This window comes from Paralichthys olivaceus, chromosome 3 (genome assembly GCF_024713975.1).
Source record: "Paralichthys olivaceus isolate ysfri-2021 chromosome 3, ASM2471397v2, whole genome shotgun sequence".
Taxonomy (NCBI): Eukaryota; Metazoa; Chordata; class Actinopteri; order Pleuronectiformes; family Paralichthyidae; genus Paralichthys; species Paralichthys olivaceus.
The window spans coordinates 5,872,253-5,890,734 of NC_091095.1; the positions used below are offsets into that span (position 1 = coordinate 5,872,253).

Genomic DNA, 18,482 nt, shown 5'->3' on the forward strand with positions numbered 1-18,482 from the left:
TGACTACGTCAGCGTCCAGTGTCCAATGAGAGCGTGAAACGAAGCCTTGGTGGATGACGTATACCGGAAATGTGAACTGACTCAACGTGGAGATGAGTTTGTGTTTATCGGTTCTTTTCTCATCGAAAAAGTGATTTTCACTCGTCAGAGTTATGCAGACGTGGAGCCTCGTGTCCATCTGTGTCCTGCTCGGTGTTGTGGTGAGATGGGGAGTTTCGTTAAACCCGTATTCAGGTAGGAAGTCAGTGTTGTCTCACGTCAGCATGAGAGAATCACAACTGCACTCAGCTGCACTGGTGTTTGTGTCAGTGTAGCTCCATTGGGTTTAAAGTTGTTGCACTCCCAGCAGGGTGCTACAGTTAGCATGTAGCACTGTGTCTGGCTCTGTTGTTGTTGTTTTGGGTTTTATTCACATGTGTAATCTCTCTCTCTCTCTCTCTCTCTGCAGGGGCGGGGAAACCACCCATGTTTGGAGACTACGAGGCTCAAAGGCACTGGCAGGAAGTGACCCACAACCTCCCAGTGCAGGAATGGTCAGTGTGAACTCTGAGGAGAAGGTTCAGGAAGCACAGGCTCGCTCACGTAGAGAGGATGAGTTCAGTTGGGTTTTAAGGGTTACTCACTCACTACTTACTTTACACATATGATTGTTGCATGAAAACATATGAGGTGCTTTGTAATTAAGCTACACAGGAAGTATATTTTAAATCATTAAGTCTACAATTTAATTAGCAGGGAATCAATTATTATTATGTGATGATATTGTGATTATTGTTATTATTTTTCTTTTGGAATGTTGATATTTCAACAATCGTTGGGACAAACAAATGTCTCATCATTTTCTGATGGAAAAAACCCCAAAAACAATGGATCTATCAAAAATATCAATAATATCCATAATGAAAATAATATTTAATGTGAAATATTTTCAATGTAGCATCCAATGTTTCAGATTAAAAATATAAAGCATTTGTTCTCTTACAGGTACTTCAACACCACTGACAATGACCTGAACTACTGGGGTCTTGACTATCCTCCTCTTACTGCCTATCACAGCTGGATCTGTGCTTACATGTAAGTAGATTGTGTTAGAGTACAGAGCTTCACTGGAAATGAATACAGATCCGAGTTACCATAGTCAGTGTGAGTGTAGCATCTTTGGTATTTTATGTATATTTACTATGAAATCTATTCTGCATAGAGGGCATATGTATTTCAGTTGCAGTATACCACATCTGTGTTTTAAGATGTCCTTCAGACATTTAATGAACCCACAACAGTTTAAAAATGAAAAATCAAAATTTAAATCATCTGTTTTTTCCTGCAGAGCCAAGATGATAAACCCTGAATGGGTGGAGCTCCACAAATCCAGAGGTTATGAAAGTCCAGCGCACAAATTATTCATGAGAGCTACAGGTACATGAATCACAATTCATGTCCACCTCAGCCTTAAATAACGATAATTGTTTTACTTACACTACTTCTCTTGACTTCACTTACTGTAATGATTTGTGCAGTGATGGTACAAAATGCATTACATTTGAAAATGATATACAATATTGTTTTCCGGTTCCAGTCCTGGTGGCAGATTTGTTGATCTACATCCCTGCTGTGGTGTTGTACTGTTTCTATCTGACTGATGGATCCTCTAAGAACAAGGTAACGCTCGTGTATAGTAGTGTTTTTTATTATCTAATAGTAATGAACCACATTTTCCTCTTAGTCTGGGAAACCACCCGTATTAAAGCTAACTACAGCACTAAATCTGAGAATTATGAAGTCATCACATATAATATATGCTACAATATAATATGATTATCATATAATATGATAATAGGATGTTATTACATTAAGTTACTGCATTTTAAGTGAATTATCAGTTTAGATGGAAAACCTCTAGTGTTTTGACAGTATTTAACATTATCAAACACTTATTTCAAGATCACTTGTTGAAAGAGACTCTCACCAGCTTTGTCAGCAAAAAATGCAGAACTTGAACAGATTATCCCAGCATGCTGTTTGTTGACCGCATGGCAGGACAGACTCCTGGTACCCAACTATCTGTCTGACTATACTGTCTAGGATTGACTGAACGAAATAAGAAAACAGCTCAGTTATTGAACCGATTGTCTCCCTGCAACTATAGATCATAGACAAATTGACTAATAATGAGAAGTGTAATTCATTTCAACTTGTAAATCTTTTCTTTTTGTGTCACCAGGTCTCCACTCTGTTCTGCTTCTTGCTCTATCCAGGACTGATTCTCATTGACTATGGACATTTTCAGTATCCCTTATGTGCATTTTTACTATTTGTAATCTGTCAAATAAATCAAACTTTATTCACAGTTCTAGGTCACAAATGACAATGAAATACCGTAAAAAATTGATTCTAAAAGCTATTACAAAACAAAGATAAAATTAATAGAGGGAAAAAGTAAATAAAAGGGGTTTCAAAATATAGTAACAATACATTATAACAGACAAAATAATTCAAAATATATGCAATAACATAAGCAAGTAATGTATTACTTAATCAAAAGCCAGGCTGAGGAGGTTTTAAGCTAACGTTTAAATATTTATTTCTTTTATTTATAATATCTTTATTGTAAAATGCTACTATTTTGATGTAAGAATTTCAAATAATTTTTACATCTAAAGAACTGCATTTTTGATATTTTACTCAAATGTGTAACACAGCATTCCGTTATTTTGACACTAAACCCAGCAGCAACGTTATTTAAGATGGTTGTTGCCTTTGTTCTTCATGGAAATGATCATTAACTCGAGATTAAATGAAAAGAAACAATCGCCAACTACGTCTCACTCCATCAAATGATAGATCCTCCAGAACAAATAGAACAATAAAAAATGGATAGTGACATAAGCCATGAAATTGATGGTTCTTCGTATCAGTGTTTTTAGCCCTTGTTATTCTGACATTTAAGAAATACAACAATGAAGTACTTCAACTCATCTGGACTGAACTGAACTGACCCTGGAACAGCTTTTTTTTTTTCTATGTGCAGGTACAAGTGTTTACACTTATATTCCAGTATTGACCTTAACGGTATCAGGTATAATGGAGTGAGCCAAGGCCTTGCTTTGTGGGGGGTTCTGGCTCTTGGTCTGGGCTGGGATGCCTTTGGCTCCATGGCCTTCTCTCTCGCTCTCAACTACAAACAGATGGAGCTGTACCACGCTCTGCCCTTCTTCTGCTACCTGCTGGGAAAGTGTGTCAAGTTGGGTCTGATGGGGAGAGGGTGAGTCTTGCCACTATTGTCTGTCTTCTCTCATGTTATCTCTTTGTCTTTGGAAAATTAGCAGTGAGTCACCTACTGTCTCCTCATTGTCACATGTTCAATCAGAATAGAACTCAGTAGAGCATATACCTTCACCTAGGTCCAACAGTAAATCCAATCAAGCTCCACCAAATTGCATACACTCATTAAAATCTATCTAGTAAGCATGCCAGATCTTTTTTAATCAAAGTTCATAAATTATTCTCTTGGTGAAAATGTCAAAACACTCTCAATGTTAAATAAAGTGAAATAAAGCCCTGGATCTGCTTCCTGATCTGGATCTGCATAATCATTTTAATGGATTCTTCCCTGACTCATACTTAATCATTCCACCAAGTTTCCTGATAATCCGCTTGGTAGTTTTTGTGTAGTGCTTCTGACTTAACACTCACTCAAACAAACGTCAATGAAAACATAACCTCCTTGGCGGAGGTAACAATATATTTAGCCACAGTTCCTAGATGACCCAAGTCTGAAACCACAGAAAAAGAAAAACCCGACCAGTGAATTTGTTTTTCCACAGTCTTTTAAAAGACTGTTGTCACATTTTGTGGTATTGATTCCTGCAATCAGGAATGATTTCCCCTCATGTCTAAATAAAGCCAAGGCCTGTAAATAGTTCTTATAGATTCTTAATACCAAGAACATAGCATTAGGCATTAGGAACATTCAGTTCAGTCATTGGTAATTCTGTTTTGTCATGCTGCATGTAGAGTCGGCAACTGCGCGCTGAAAGCAGATATGTAATATCAGTCTATTAGAGAGCGGTGTCCTCAGGAGATGCCGCAGAATGACTGAGGTAATCACATTGGATGTTGTTACTAGTGTGTCCAGTGTCTGTTTGTCTAGTAACAATGTACCAAGGGCATTTAGTAGCAAATGGAAAGCTGGATTAGAAGAGCCAGGAGCGGGGGGGAGGAATATGTCCAGATGACACTCTCGCCATGCCCAAACTCCTCAGCTATGTCTGTGTGTGCAACTTAACCAGCAGCTTGACGGTTACAGCTGACAAGATATCCTGACTACACTAAAGACTTTCAGCTGATGCATGGCTTTCACTACATTCCCTAACACAAGGGTCAAAGTCCAAATTTAGGACTTGCAGACAGTGTGTACTAATTGTTTGAAGAATACTAGCAGAAATAGATGTAACAAAATGCTAATGTCAACATGTTTATTTTTGGAAACTGAAGCGAGAAAAAACACCATAATATTGTGGCACTTGTCTCTGTGTGACCCTTTTTCATGTAGGCTTATGTTGTTGGTGAGAATTGCTGTCACCGTGTTGGTGAGTTTTGCCCTCTGCTGGCTGCCCTTCCTGTCTGACCCTGACCAGGCCTTACAGGTGGTTAGGAGGATCTTTCCCGTGGCCCGCGGCCTGTTTGAGGTACAGTAGACTTTCTTGAATCAACACTCAGCCTGAAAACCACAACTAAGAAACCCTATCTTCCAATGAGGCCAAGTCTTTTTAGAAATATTTGTACTTTTGCCATGCGGGCATCGATGAATGGATGCTCTCTTCTCAAAATCCCAATATGCCATTTAAAGAATCAAGTGGAAGAAGATAATATCTCCTGACAGATCATGAATATAAAAGGATGAATAGTGTTAGACTGGGATGGACTGGAGATCAGAGGGGCTATACAGGTCACATGTACATGTCCTGTTCCCACTGAAGCTTTACTTGCCCCTGAGGGGATGCAGATGGGTTTGAGTTGCAGGGGCAGTAGGACGACCCCTTCTTGAACATGTATCCACAGGAAATTTCCAAAATATTAATGAATGAATGGCACCCAATAACAACAATCAAATATCATCCTGATATTATCAGTGGCATAAAATAAGAAATGAGACATTTTGAACAGATATGCCAAATGGATTTTTGTATGGTTTTCAAGATGCAACATCCTCCAGTTTTGTGGCTTCAAGTGGGAAACTTAAATGAATAAAAAAATGGTCCAAGAAGTCAGCATTTGACTCATCTGTCAATGTTAAGATCTGTTAAATTATTGTAAGTGAAGATAAAGTACAAGTAAAAACTAGATGTGTTTCAAGTACCAAAAGTACTCAATATGCAAAATGGCCCTTCTCAAAATAATATTTTTTTATATCTCGGATTATAAGGGTGCATGAAGTGCAGACCACTTTAATGTTTCAGCTAGTAAAGGTGGGGCTAATTTGAATCTCCTCAAGTCTTAACTTATGATAATACATTACCATTTATTCATTTTTATATTTCGCATTAGGAACTGGAATATCTGAAGTAACTAACACATTCTAATGAATGTGGTTAAGTAAAAAAGTACAATAATTATTGTTGAAATGTACTGGAGTGGTAGTATGTAGTATAATTAAATGGAAATGCTCAAGACAACTACAAGCACTCATCTAAGTACACACTTTTTTCTGAGAGTGGCTGTTTGCATAAATGTCATTCCATATAAATGCTATTTTGATAGTTCTCGTACGCACATATATAAATATATTATCACCCTCCATTGCTGCGCCGCTCAGGAAATGGATACCCCGCAGCATCAAAGAAAACAGTGGAATAAAATGGTGAAAGGTCAAGAGATCAATGTCACTCTGGCTGGGAGGAGTTGGGGTTCAGGATGTACAGTAGGAGGAGGGTATAGATAAATCTATCTAATTTATGGCCGGGGTATTTTCAGCACTTCGTAGTCAGTCATGTTTTAGCCATATGGAACGACGAGTGTGGCCAACTCTACACTTGAAGGCATATCAGAGCAGATCCGACAACTGTTGCCTGCTGCTGACTGCGTCTTTAGAAAGTGTATTAGTATTTTGGACTGTTTTATTGCATGCAGGCACACATGCATACACACACACACATACGCACACACACATTTGTACGTTGTCGTCACTCTGATAACCTGAGAGGGATGAGTAGGGACAGGAATCTGACATTAATTAAAAAGGAAGGTGGTAGTCGACAGTGAGACAGACCTGAAGAGCTTCCAGTCAGCAGCGTTAAAAGCTGTCATGGGAGAAGCAGAGGTAAAGTAACTGTGTGGGTACGACAGCTCAGATGCCAAGGTTTGCAGTTCTCATTTCTGAAACCCTCTAACACCCCTCTTGTCCTAGTCCCTGAGGTGGCACCCACCACAAGGTGTCATAGATGTGAGAAGTAATTGAAAATTCTACCGGGGGAGCGGATGGCGGCGTGCCCTGCGGCAGTATTTGTTCAATGAAATGATGCAAACATAATACACAGGGTGTGAGAGACACTATACTCCCCTGTGACGGCAGCATGAGAGGCTGCCCGGGCGAGTCGTCCTGAACTAATTGTGAAATCGTGCACGTAAGCAAAAGCTTACAAGGGGACAAAAGTGAGAAGGGGTGGTGGGGGAGGACGAGGGCTGATGAGTGGTGGTCCTGGCGACTTCTGGGAGGGAGCAGTTGTAAGTTTACCCACTGAGCTGCATTCTGACGTCTCACGTTGCCGCCTGCTCACAAAAATGGCACCAAATGCTTCCCCCTGTGAAATTCCATGCTAGCTCATAGGTGAAGGAGCCGCACTGCTCTCGCGCCCCCCCCCCCCTGCACTTACATTTGCCAATGGGGACACCCCCCCCATCGCTCATGTGTTGCCTTCAGGCGGTGTCCAGGAAAATTCCCGTGGTAGTTATTTGGAGCGAGGAGGCAAAGAGGAAAGTGAGAGGGAAGGGGGCTGAGACAACACAACGCTGGATGACCCAGTGCTGCTGACTAGGCTGCCACTAAGATCCACACAGCTGTGCCGCGAGCAGCTGTAGCACAGAGGGGAGAGAGTGGAGGACAGGAATAGGCTTTCTAGACAGGGCCACGCTGAGAAACCACCTGCAGTGGCATCATAAAGCTGATCTAGTCACACTGTCTCTATGTTGTGGGATATCAGCTTCAATATCATCTGATTCCTGCACAACTGCTTAAGCACTGAAATCCACGGAATAGCAACAGCAAGGCTTTCCTCATCTGATCTCACAGCTTTTATATCAGTCGCAAACTGTAACGATGTGATTTTATGAACTCGGTCTAAAACGAGAGAAAAGTTGTGAGTCAATCAACAAAACATTCATCTAGGTTTTAATAACAGACTGACTGATTGTCATTTCAAATCAAGTGAAAAATTCCAATCATTTTCCCAAAAGTTAGAACTTTCTGCTTTTCTTTGAAATTGAATCAATTTGTGCTCTGTGTCAAATAATGTTTTTCACTATTTTGACATTTAATGAACAAAGCGTTTATAGATCAATTATGAAATTTCAATCTTTTTTTTTTATTGTAATGCAGCCCTTTTTTTCGTGGAATATATTTTTTGAAGTCAAAAACTGAATAAATTTGATTATATAGAGAATTATCCATAATTCTGACAGTGTGTAGTTATTAGCAGTGCTCTGTGGTTGGCCTATATCTGCTGGTTATGCAGAAACTACTCTAGTTTGACACTTGACCTTGTGCTTCCAAGTTTACAAATAAGTCCCATGCTTTTTCTGACAAGGGAGTGAATTTATGACACACATGACCAGAGGAATTTTTATTGTTTTATTTTTATACTCCTAGTGGGGAAATTACTTAAAGCAATGCCACTTATTTGCTTTCCCTTTTCAGAATATAATTTGTTGAGTCATGGAAAATGATGTGTTTTGTGTGTGTGTGTGTGTGTGTGTGTGTGTGTGTGTGTGTGTGTGTGTGTGTGTAAAGGATAAGGTGGCCAACACATGGTGCAGCTTGAACACCTTGATAAAGATCAGATCCATTCTGTCCACAGAGTCTCAGCTCTACCTCAGGTAATCCCTTTATGTCGAGTATCTATCACTTTTCTCCCTCTTCTAGCTTTCATCGTTCCTTTCTTTTGTTTTTATTTCTTTGTCATTGTTGTTCTTTTTTTAAACCTTTTCCTCTCGTGTCCCATTTTCACTCCTTTCATTTCCTGGGAAGGCAAAGCTTGCCCAAGGGAATAAAGACTGTGATCCAGCAGAGTGGAAATAAGATCATCCCTAAAGGAAACATCTTGTGAGGAACTTCTGAATATAAAGTCACAACTGTTTCGGGAAACGTAGTGACAAGGGGTTGAATTGTCCAAGGAACCACTAAAGCATGTGTCATACACAGATACAGGCGGAGTTTTCAAAAATATTATGATGGATTGTGGGTGAGAGAAAGAGGGGGACAAATAAACGGTGCTATCTGGGGAGAACACGTAGTAAACTCATGTCATTTAACGTTCAGTATCTCTGCCCGCTATCCCACAGTGAATTCCAGGCATTCTTAAGATACGTGTTATTTTGACCAAAAGATGAAGACCTGCGTCGTCACAGTGGAGGAAATAGTCAACGCAGCAGTTGTGTCATGGTGGAGCCTGCTTAAATAACCCGGCTCGCTAAATTTAGGAGTCCTGTGTTCGAAGCATGGACACGTTTCTGCCAGACTGCTAAGTCGAGGGATCAAGTTGGACTTCTTTGACTGTTGTGCATTTCAAACAAATGAAAAACACTCTTGTCTTTTTGGCACTGGCAAATGGGTTGTTAAATGCTCCAGTGTGGGTGTGCTGTGTACACAGAAAGAATCAGCTGTGAAAAGTGATCCATGTCCTTCCGGACCGCAAAACCCTGCCCCACACATAACACACACACTCTCATACCCACTAAATACCAACTGAGTGGTCTTAATATTTGTACTGCCACTCTTTATCTTTCTATTGATTTGGCTATTTCTATACATCACTGTTCACATAACCCTAACACCTTGAGCTAACTCACTGTCCGGGCCCATCAGCACGTTTATTCACGTTTACACTAACACATAGTCAGTGTCTTCCGGTGCCTCTGGCCCCCAGCAGGTGACAATTGAAGGGTTAAACTAATGCCTGCTTACCCTAACACAGGCCCAGTATTTAGTTTATTTCCTACATAGCCAGGGTCTTAGCCGCAGAGCAGGCGGTGTCTGAAAACGAGCAGGATGGTTTGACGCATTGATTGTTTGCATCCAACATCAAAATCAGACCATTTAGAGCCACTGACACAAAAATGTATCTCACTCTGTGGTTTGTTAGTGTTTGGTTATTCTGGAAAAATAGACTTATATTATCATTATTACTTTTCACATGAATCCATGTCAACACGACAGAGGGATGTGCTTGAAAGCCTGGGATTATGTGCAAATACATTTAATTATATTCATCCAAATTGATTTTCTGCTCCTCAACTCTTTTTTTTCTCCCTTTTTTTGCTCCACTGGATTTTCTGCTGCATAATCACTTCCTCTGGAGGATATTCAGGATTTTGTGTGCTTGACTGTTGTTGACGGTGCTGATGTGAGATCATATGACTGATCTGTATGTGTCTTTACTCTTTTTCCAGCTTTGCTTGCACCCTCTTGGCAGCCCTGCCCTCTTCTATCAGACTGCTGACAAAGCCCACCTTCTGGCAGTTTAAACTGGCCTTGGTGAGTGTTTTTGGATTACCCCTACACCTCTAATGTAACTAACATATCTGCAGCTGAAAACTATGAGGTCTGATTCTCTCCATGAACAGAAAAAAACTTTATGGACGATGACACGAGCATGCAAAGGGAAATAGCGAGCGAGCACAAGGCAAATAGTGCTGCAGACTGGAACTGTTTTGGGCCACAGTCCTGATAATTAATGTGAAACACTGTTTAATAGTATATTTATGTATTTAATAAACATTTTTTGAACAAAGCCTTATAGGTATATGATATAATTTGATTTAGTGATGCCTGTGTTTATATGTTGGTGTCTTTCTTTGGATTTATTGAAAAGTATTCTTGTCCTAAACCCGGTAGAAGCTGTTATATTGATTATCTCATTGTCTTTTTTTAGGCAAATTCATCTCTAGCATTTTTCCTCTTCTCCTATCAAGTCCATGAGAAGTCCATCCTCTTGGCTGCCTTGTAAGTACGCAGAAGAAAACTGTAACTTTTTTTTAATTAGATAAAATCAGGGATATCTCAAATATTCATGACTGCAGATTTAATTTCTACTCAGACAGGAGCTTTGTCTCCCTCGTTAATCTTAAATTACGTTTTGCAGTTTGATATTAAGTTGAATACATGTGCACTTTGTTTAAGTGACGTCATTCACATGCCGGACTGCCACAGTTGCTCTCTATTAATGTACAGCCTTGCTAACTGAAAGGTTTTTCACCTCTTTCATCACACTCACTGCTGCACTAAATTCATTTCTTGCACACGTGGGTGTAAGATGTGCTCGTGTGCGGCTCATTACCATTTACCTCTATATGTATAAAGCTGTTGCGGCTATAGGTGGAGGGTGATGCCTGGGATAGATTTGGCAGCGAGGGATTGGGTTCCTAGATCTGGGCTCATCTATTAATCTAGATTAGGGTAGATTGTTGCTTTATTAACTATTGAGTTATATCTCCCACCTGTCCCCTGGAATCAATCAGTAATGCATGTCCAGGGATTAGGAAAGAATGGCAGGCAGCAGCTCGAGGCATTGTTTGCGCAGGATCAATTATTGGGCTGTAACAGGATCGCCAAAGAGCACTGGCTGTAATTATGGTCTCAGGGACCGGTGGAAAGTGTCGGCTGCGGAGCAGAGTGTGCACCGACACAGACAAACCAAGTTCAGTCAGCAACAGTCCTACACCAGACGCACAGCATTTAATAATACATTTATCACAGTGAACAACTGGAGATCTTGATTTTATCATTGAATACTTGGTTCAAGTAAAAGATGGATTCGGGTTATACAGCAGCAAATATGCATACAGTGCAATTACAGTAATAAGGCCACTGACCTGACATAAAATAATGTGGAACAACAAACGCTGACTGCCTTGTGAGAAGCTGAGAATAATCAATTCATGTGGATGTCCCATTAGGTCAGTAGCTTTATTATTATACACGCATGACAACATTCCATATCCAGCTTCAATCTAATGTGGCCTCACTTCCTGTCTCACTGTAAAATTATATTTAATGATACTTACTGCAGAATGTGTTCAACAGTGACAATATCCAGTTTTGATATTTTCTAGGCCGGTCTGCCTTCTGCTGAATGACCTGCCCCTGGTGGCTATTTGGTTTCTACAGGCCTCAACATTCAGGTAAGTCTATGAGGAGGAAGGATCACTAACACAATCAAACTGTGAACTATTAACTAAATATGGATGGTAGGTGAATCAAAGATGGATACCAGCTGATTATGTTTACTACTGAACCGATTTATATACATTTTGGTGGAAGGGTGAGACATCGCCCAAAGTAATACCCACAAAATTTGGGAGTAGATCCGGATAAACAGGCTATATTTAACATGGTGGTATAGGGCGATAGGCTTAGCAGAGATAGGCTCCTTCCGGGCGAAATGATAAATGTTTTTTGGGGATCCATGATCATTAAAAAACAATATTTTCTGTTGCCACCTTAACTTTTAGTTTGAGCAGTTAGAGAGGACACACTCATAGATATCAGTCTTGTAAATATGTCAGGTTCGTTAATTATCCACTGGGACTTCTTAGAAAATGTCAAATGTCAAATAAAACCTTGATATGGTTCTGCAACAACATTTATTGGGTTCTACCCTGACCCATACCACATCCCTCCACGTACCGTGTAATATCATTCACTCAAAATCTTGACAATCAAAACTGGCCAGTAATGTTTAAGATACAACTCTCGTGTAATCTCTTCTTGTCTATACTGTCTCTTGCTACAACCATCAAATACCTAGAAATAATCCTAAAAAGCTAAATGGATCTGTGATGAGGGTTGAGCTGAGGACCATGAATGGCAAAGACGAGTAGTGCTGCAAATGCTCCATCTAACTTTCACCAGCTGTTGTTAAATTCTTCCGGCAGCACTAATTGTTGTGCGTGTGGTTTAGTATAAGGATATCTGGGGATTACATGGCATAGTCTACATGCCTGTCATCTAAGTGTGTGTTGTGTAGGGACAGGAGGTCATTCTGTAGCTGTTTCCCAGTACAGTCTGACTTGGACACATTATCTGCATCCTCTACAGACACTGCCATTTAAAAAAGAAATACATCTTCTGTTAGCATAATTGGCTGAATGGCTGCTCTGCCATGGCAATTTTATGAGACAGACAGAATGCAGTCAGTCTGTTTAAGTTGAAGAAGTATGTATTTCTCAAATTTTACACAGCTATCTTCTGAATGGAGCTTTATTGTTGGAGTAAAAATCACAATGAGTGGTCTATTGGTTTTTATAAGTGGGGTGGTGTGCGATTTACTATGAGTCAACTGTTGTTCTTGTCCATGCCCCTCTGCTAAACTAAGATAAGCTTGGCATGAGTGTCCGAGCCATCGCCCTCCAGGGAACATAAAGCTTGTGCAGGCCTGTTGGATAAAAGCTGTGTGGTGTAATGTTGCCCATCTTTCAACAAACATGATACTGAACTTAACAATGTGTTGTCAGACGTAAATGAAAATATTTTTGTGTTGTCAATCAACTGTGGAATATAAATTATTTCTGTCAATAGGTGTCCTCAACACTTTTCTGTTGTCTGCACTATTGTCCTTGTCCCTGTATGCAGCATGCTGCCGCTGTTTCTTAAGGACGGTCTGCTGGTGCCCTACGTTGTGACCTCGCTGGGCTTCCTCTTCTACAGCATCTATCTATTGTCTGCCCTGAAGCGCTGTTCAGAGGAAGACCTGAGACTGGGCGCCTATCATAAGCTGTTTTTCTTCCTACCCAAAATGGACTTGGCCTTTTTAATGAGATGGAAGGTCAGTATGTAATCGCTGGTACAGTGACCAACAGCCAGCACTGATTCTGTCATCTGCATGTCTCATCTATGTTGAGTTACTACCAAGCTCAGTCTGGTAGTAAAGTAAGTCAAGATGTCAGATGTTTGGTTTATATATTTACAACATTTTCAGTGGCATTTTAAAACATGTACTTAGGCTCTACCCTAGAAAAAACTAATTATTTATTGTTGGTGAAAGAATGGCTCAATATAATCTATAGAAAAACAAAAATCTAACTGTCCAATGTTTTGGAATTTGCCCTGTTTATGATCTATAGATTGCTTTGACCTGCTGTTCTTGCTGAGTACACATGGACTAAGATATTCTTCTGCACTTAGAGTCTCATGTTGCTGAACTGACTTAGGTCTAGGGTGTCCCTAGCCCTGCTGAATGTCAAAAAGGACACATGACCATTATTGTCGACAAAGGAGGCAAAGACTATGGTTTAATGTCAGTTACATCTTCAAAAGATGGAGGCTGCTGTTGCAAGTACAATAGCACTCAGTAGAGTATATACCTCAGACAAGGCCCAGCAGTCCTGTTATGAAACCATTTAAACTCACTTGATCCAGATATTCGTTTGGATTTTCACCAAATTACACACCCTCATAAATATGTCAGATTTATTTTATATATATTATTTAAATGTTAAAGAAATGGGAAGAACATGGTTCAATATGTTAAAAATGTAATGAGTTCTTCCTTAGGTCATACCATGGAAATCAGTTCAGTAGTTTTTGTGTAATCTTGCTAATAATCAAACAAACACCAATGAAAACATAACCCCCCTGGATGAGGTCATTTGTTAGCAAAGGTAATGCAAAGTTATTCAAAACCTTGAACACAGGCAGGAATTGCACTGCGACATGTTTTCATGTTGTAGACTCAGATAAGACACATGTTCGATTAATAACAATGAGCAAAGAGTTCCTGCTGCTTGATAAGTTCAATACTTCATATCTGCTCTTGTATAATGGGCGAGGATGAGGAGGATGTACAGCTGATGGGTTTGTAATAATTCCCGTGGTGATTTCAGGATCCCAGGTGGCCTCTACTTTGAAAGTGGCATTAGACCTAAATTGCAACTGTGTGAGAAGATATACGCAACTGTATAAATAAAGATCATGTGCCGCTGTAAGCTGTGTAAGCTGTCCAGGGATGAAAGCCGCTGCCAGGCAAAGAATTATTTATCACTTATTTAAGTTTCCACAGCATCTGAATTGGGTGCACCAGCAGCCCCTTAGTGACAGGGGCACCGATAGGGTGTCAGAGATTAAGAGAAGGTGTCTTTTTATAGCATGCATCATTAACACACGTTTGCCTAGATATATTTATTTACACAAGCAGCATAAATAGCGAGCCCCGATGATGACGATAGGGTTTCATGAGTTTGGGGTGTCGAAGGCGGGGGTGGGGTTGAGGTGGTTCCTCCATCTTTGCCACCGACTAATCTCTGCGTCATTTTGCCCAAATAGACACTATCACTGTGTCTAACTCTAAAAAAGGTGGTTTTATTGGGCCAAAAATTCCGACTGCCTGTCCTTTGAATATATTTCAAGCCTCAGTCTTTTCTTTATAGCACTTCTCAAATGACCAATTTGATGTCCGTCATTCAAGAATAAATATTCTATGTCGTCTGAGAGCTCTTTTAAATTAAATCATTCATCGGTTTCAAATGGTTGCAATTAAAATTAAGGGAAACGCTAACAGTTTGTTCATAGCCTGAGGTACCCAGTCATTTCATTGTTTCACTAGCAGAAGTTCCTGATTCAGAATATAAATTCAGTGATTAAAATTACTTTGGCGAAGAGTTAGACATAAACGTCTGTGATTGGTCTCTTTAGTTGAAAGCGGTGTTCTTAGGGATGGTAGCAGCTTGTTATTCATACTCTACAGGGGCACTCCGCTTGTTTTAAGCAGAATGATCGGATGGCATTGACTTGAGTCTCTTATTGTAACTTGAACAAAAACAAACATACACTGAATATAATTTTACTGACCAAAAAAGGTTATTATTTACCTTTAGATACTGTGACAGATTTTCAATGATTTTCCAGTCAAGGGTCTGAACAACTTTCCTAAAGCTTGTGTCATGGTTGTATTTCCTGTAGTAGAGGCTAGACATTTTGCTGATATTTAGTTGGATCCATTCTTTCCTCTAATATTTTCACCACCATGTTTAACTGACTAACTTAAATTGACAAGGTGATCTGTCCATCAAGTGCTGCTGCATAGTCTTCAGTTAACTTCATTTTCAGATTCTCAGTCAGTTGCTTCGAGGAGCCTGTGTTTGTTGAGTGTTACTATGAGGTCTGAAGAGTCAGAGAATTCATCAGCACTGGAAATGTCATCAACTTAACGACTTAATGAAGTATTATAGGAAGTAAGTATTTTACAAGTAGAGTGGTGCCTAAACTCAATGCCCTTGCCACAATCGCTGTTTTTTTAAGTTCCTTGAAATAAAATGGACCATCCCATTAACATTTGAAAAAGGTCATTTTTAATAAGTGTTTGCTGTAGGCGCTGTATTTACTTCTGTTCACTTCAAAAATCAACAAAACATGTTCTTTGCCTATGGGTGTCCAAACTTATGAGCACATGCTATGATGTGACTGAAATACTAAGGTCACAAGATGACAGCTGAGCAAACTCCTCTTATTTGGATCATATAACCTCACACACTCTCTTTGTGTTACAGTTCTACATCTGTGTCGCAGCCATGGTTGGTTTAAGCGTTGCAAGCGTAGCTGTGACCGCACCGCCACATCTACCGGACTTGTTTCCTGTGTTGGTGTCTACTACGGCTTTCCTGCACTTTTTGGGGACATTTCTATATTTCAACATTGTGCAGTTCAGTGGACCACCCTCCAGAAAGAGCCAGAAGAAGATCAACTGAGTGATGCCATACCTCAAGGTTTTGAACTGGTGTTACATTCTGGGTTCTATTTCCTCTAAAGGTGCATTTCACTCGTGCCATCATGAACTAAATACAAATGGGACAAAGTTCTTGTTAAGGCATCTTGTTCGCCAGACTCGTATCATACATCCTCAGTGATGTTGGCTTGTCAATGTACTGCAAAACAAAATGCCAGTTCAGAGGTGCTGTGATATTGAATGAAAGGAGTGGGTAAAGATTTTTTGGACCAAATAATTTTGTGAAATAGCAAAACGAACTACAACAGCACTCAGTAGAGCGCATACCTCCGCCAAGGTCAGTCTCCTTATAAAACCACATTTAAATTCACTTGATCCAGATTTTTATTTGGACACTAAATTCCTCCAAACATCAGTCCCCTAACAATTACTTTTTTCCATCACGATCCATTTATTATTTTCTGTGAAAGAAAGTGAAAAAATAATCCTGGATTCACCCCAAAATGTACAGTTTTTTTTCCTGACCCATACTGCATCCTTCCAAGTAACTAACAAAGAGGGGACAACACAACATCAGTGTTGGTCAAGCTACAGAAGGTGGTCACAATAATAGGAACACCCCCTATAGTGTTAGGTTATTATTCAAAGAGGTGCTGTACATATTTGCTGTAATAAAATGTAATGATATTGCGAGGTGTTCATGTTATTTTGTCCATCCTCTGTACCTTCTGTGAGGATTGTGATTAAACACGTGATAGGGCTCGACTCAGCTCTACTAGTTATGGTTGTTAGTAATCTATTCATGTGAACTTTTTTTATATATATATAATTTTCTACTTTTTTATCCACCAGTGAAGTTATTTTGTGCAAAGTTAGTTTTGGTGAAAATAATAAAAAATTCTCAGCGATCTAAAGTGAACACAAGTTTTATTTCCACATTGTTAAATTATTTAATCTGAAGCATCCTCATACACAGTAAACTGTCCACATTAACCAAGTCATCTGCTAAATCACCTTTCTAACAGTCTGCCTGAGACAGAGCCAATAATTGGAGAGAAATTATATCTTTCAACGCTTTTACTCAACAGCATTAAATTTTAATTACAAGTCCTGGGTACTAGAAGGGTCCTGTACAAAAGACCTGTACATTTGTAGTGACGGGTGAGGCCTTAAAAAGAGATGATGGAAGGTGACATATCTGAACATAATGCTATAAAGTTGAAATACCACAGAAAAAAAAGGTACAAAGCAATTTCTTTCTTCAATCTCTGAGAAAGTTAATGACCGGCATAAAAAAAATCCATTACAACTATAAATGTTATCAGGTCAGTGAGGGTTGCCTGTGCATCTGAGGCTCGGGGCCAATCGGCACTAATGGACCACAGGGACAAATAGGAGCCAGAGATCTGAGTTAACTGGTACGACAATGGGACATGGACACACGGGGCCCATTAGAGCTGGTGTGCGGGGCGTTCGTTCGATTTTTTTATAACATGTGTTTATATTGGCTAATGCAATGCCAATTCCTGTACAAAGACGCAAGTGAAGATTATAATTTCCCCACTTCTGAAATGGAGAAAGTAATACATGAAATGCAGGTGAACAAATACAGCAGAATCTAAAAAGAAATTACATTTGAAAACAGAATGCATGGTCTGTTTAATTCAAATTAAAATAGTGCCACAATGATTAGCTGATTCAAAGAGCATTTGATTTCATGACAACTGGGAAAGTCAATCTGCTGTGATACAAGAAAAAGCTGCAGAACAGCCAATGAATGGATCGTGTGGTGTTTTGTCACAGAAAGTTTATCAACATCAATTTAATAGCTGATTTAGCATCAAGTTATTCATTAGTCAAAATGCCTGAAAGGTGCAAGTTCCAGCTTCTGAAGTATTTGTTAAACAAGACAACACTTTAAAGACAACATTTCGGTCTCTTGGTTCTCGTAATCATGTTTCTCACAATTAATAAAACGTGTTTATTAAAGAAAAGAAATAAAAGAAAAAGACTAAACTACTAAACTAGACAGATTAAGTTTCACAAATGACAACATGTATAGAGTAAATGCCATATCTTTAACTTTCATTCTGATTGACTACTTTGATTTTAAGCACTTGAACTTATGGTTCTGGTGTTTACTAAAGCTTAACGTATGTTATATATAATTACAATGACACGGTTGTATAATTACACACAAGAAAGCCAAGTCTCAGTTAAAGTAAGACCTCCTTTCCTCTGACTAGTTATCCAGGATGCACATCCCTGCTTACTGTGGCTCTAAACCTTGGACTGAAGGCACAGTGACTAGATGATGTACCCTCAGAGCTAACACTGTGCTAATGGGACCACAGATTACAACTCTTAAAATAAAAAGAGATAACACGTATAGATCCCAATCTTCGGTTTTGAAAAACCATTGGTACAGGTTAAGATGTGTTAAGATGTGTCATAATGGGAGTGGGAACGGGGTCTCAAACACACCATGGGTCCTTCATTCAACCTCCTCAGGGGCTTGTATCAAAACATTAGTTTTGTTTATGGGTGTAC

General features: G+C 39.5%; 2 protein-coding genes across 6 annotated transcripts in view; one reads left to right on the forward strand and one right to left on the reverse strand.

The window, feature by feature from the left end:
* The window catches only part of itgb3bp (integrin subunit beta 3 binding protein), a 121,577-nt gene that overhangs the window by 94,189 nt on the left and 8,906 nt on the right, over window positions 1-18,482 (reverse strand). The gene's annotated exons all lie outside the window — the stretch shown is intronic.
* Window positions 33-16,846, forward strand: alg6 (ALG6 alpha-1,3-glucosyltransferase). Its single transcript, XM_020098476.2, has 14 exons — window positions 33-234; window positions 449-533; window positions 985-1,074; window positions 1,328-1,416; window positions 1,577-1,659; window positions 2,222-2,286; window positions 3,077-3,262; window positions 4,553-4,688; window positions 8,006-8,091; window positions 9,664-9,748; window positions 10,146-10,216; window positions 11,326-11,394; window positions 12,845-13,037; window positions 15,757-16,846. The coding sequence occupies exons 1-14, from the start codon at window positions 153-155 to the stop codon at window positions 15,952-15,954; spliced, it is 1,518 nt and encodes a 505-aa protein (XP_019954035.2). The 5' UTR covers window positions 33-152; the 3' UTR covers window positions 15,955-16,846.

What these genes read in the sequence shown, in the direction of transcription:
- alg6 (XM_020098476.2), top strand. Translation starts at nt 153, where the DNA reads ATGCAGACGTGGAGCCTCGTGTCCATCTGTGTCCTGCTCGGTGTTGTG. An exon ending in ATTATTCATGAGAGCTACAG is followed by an intron (nt 1,417 to 1,576) that starts GTACATGAATCA and finishes TTCCGGTTCCAG; the next exon opens with TCCTGGTGGCAGATTTGTTG. An exon ending in CCTTTTTAATGAGATGGAAG is followed by an intron (nt 13,038 to 15,756) that starts GTCAGTATGTAA and finishes TTTGTGTTACAG; the next exon opens with TTCTACATCTGTGTCGCAGC.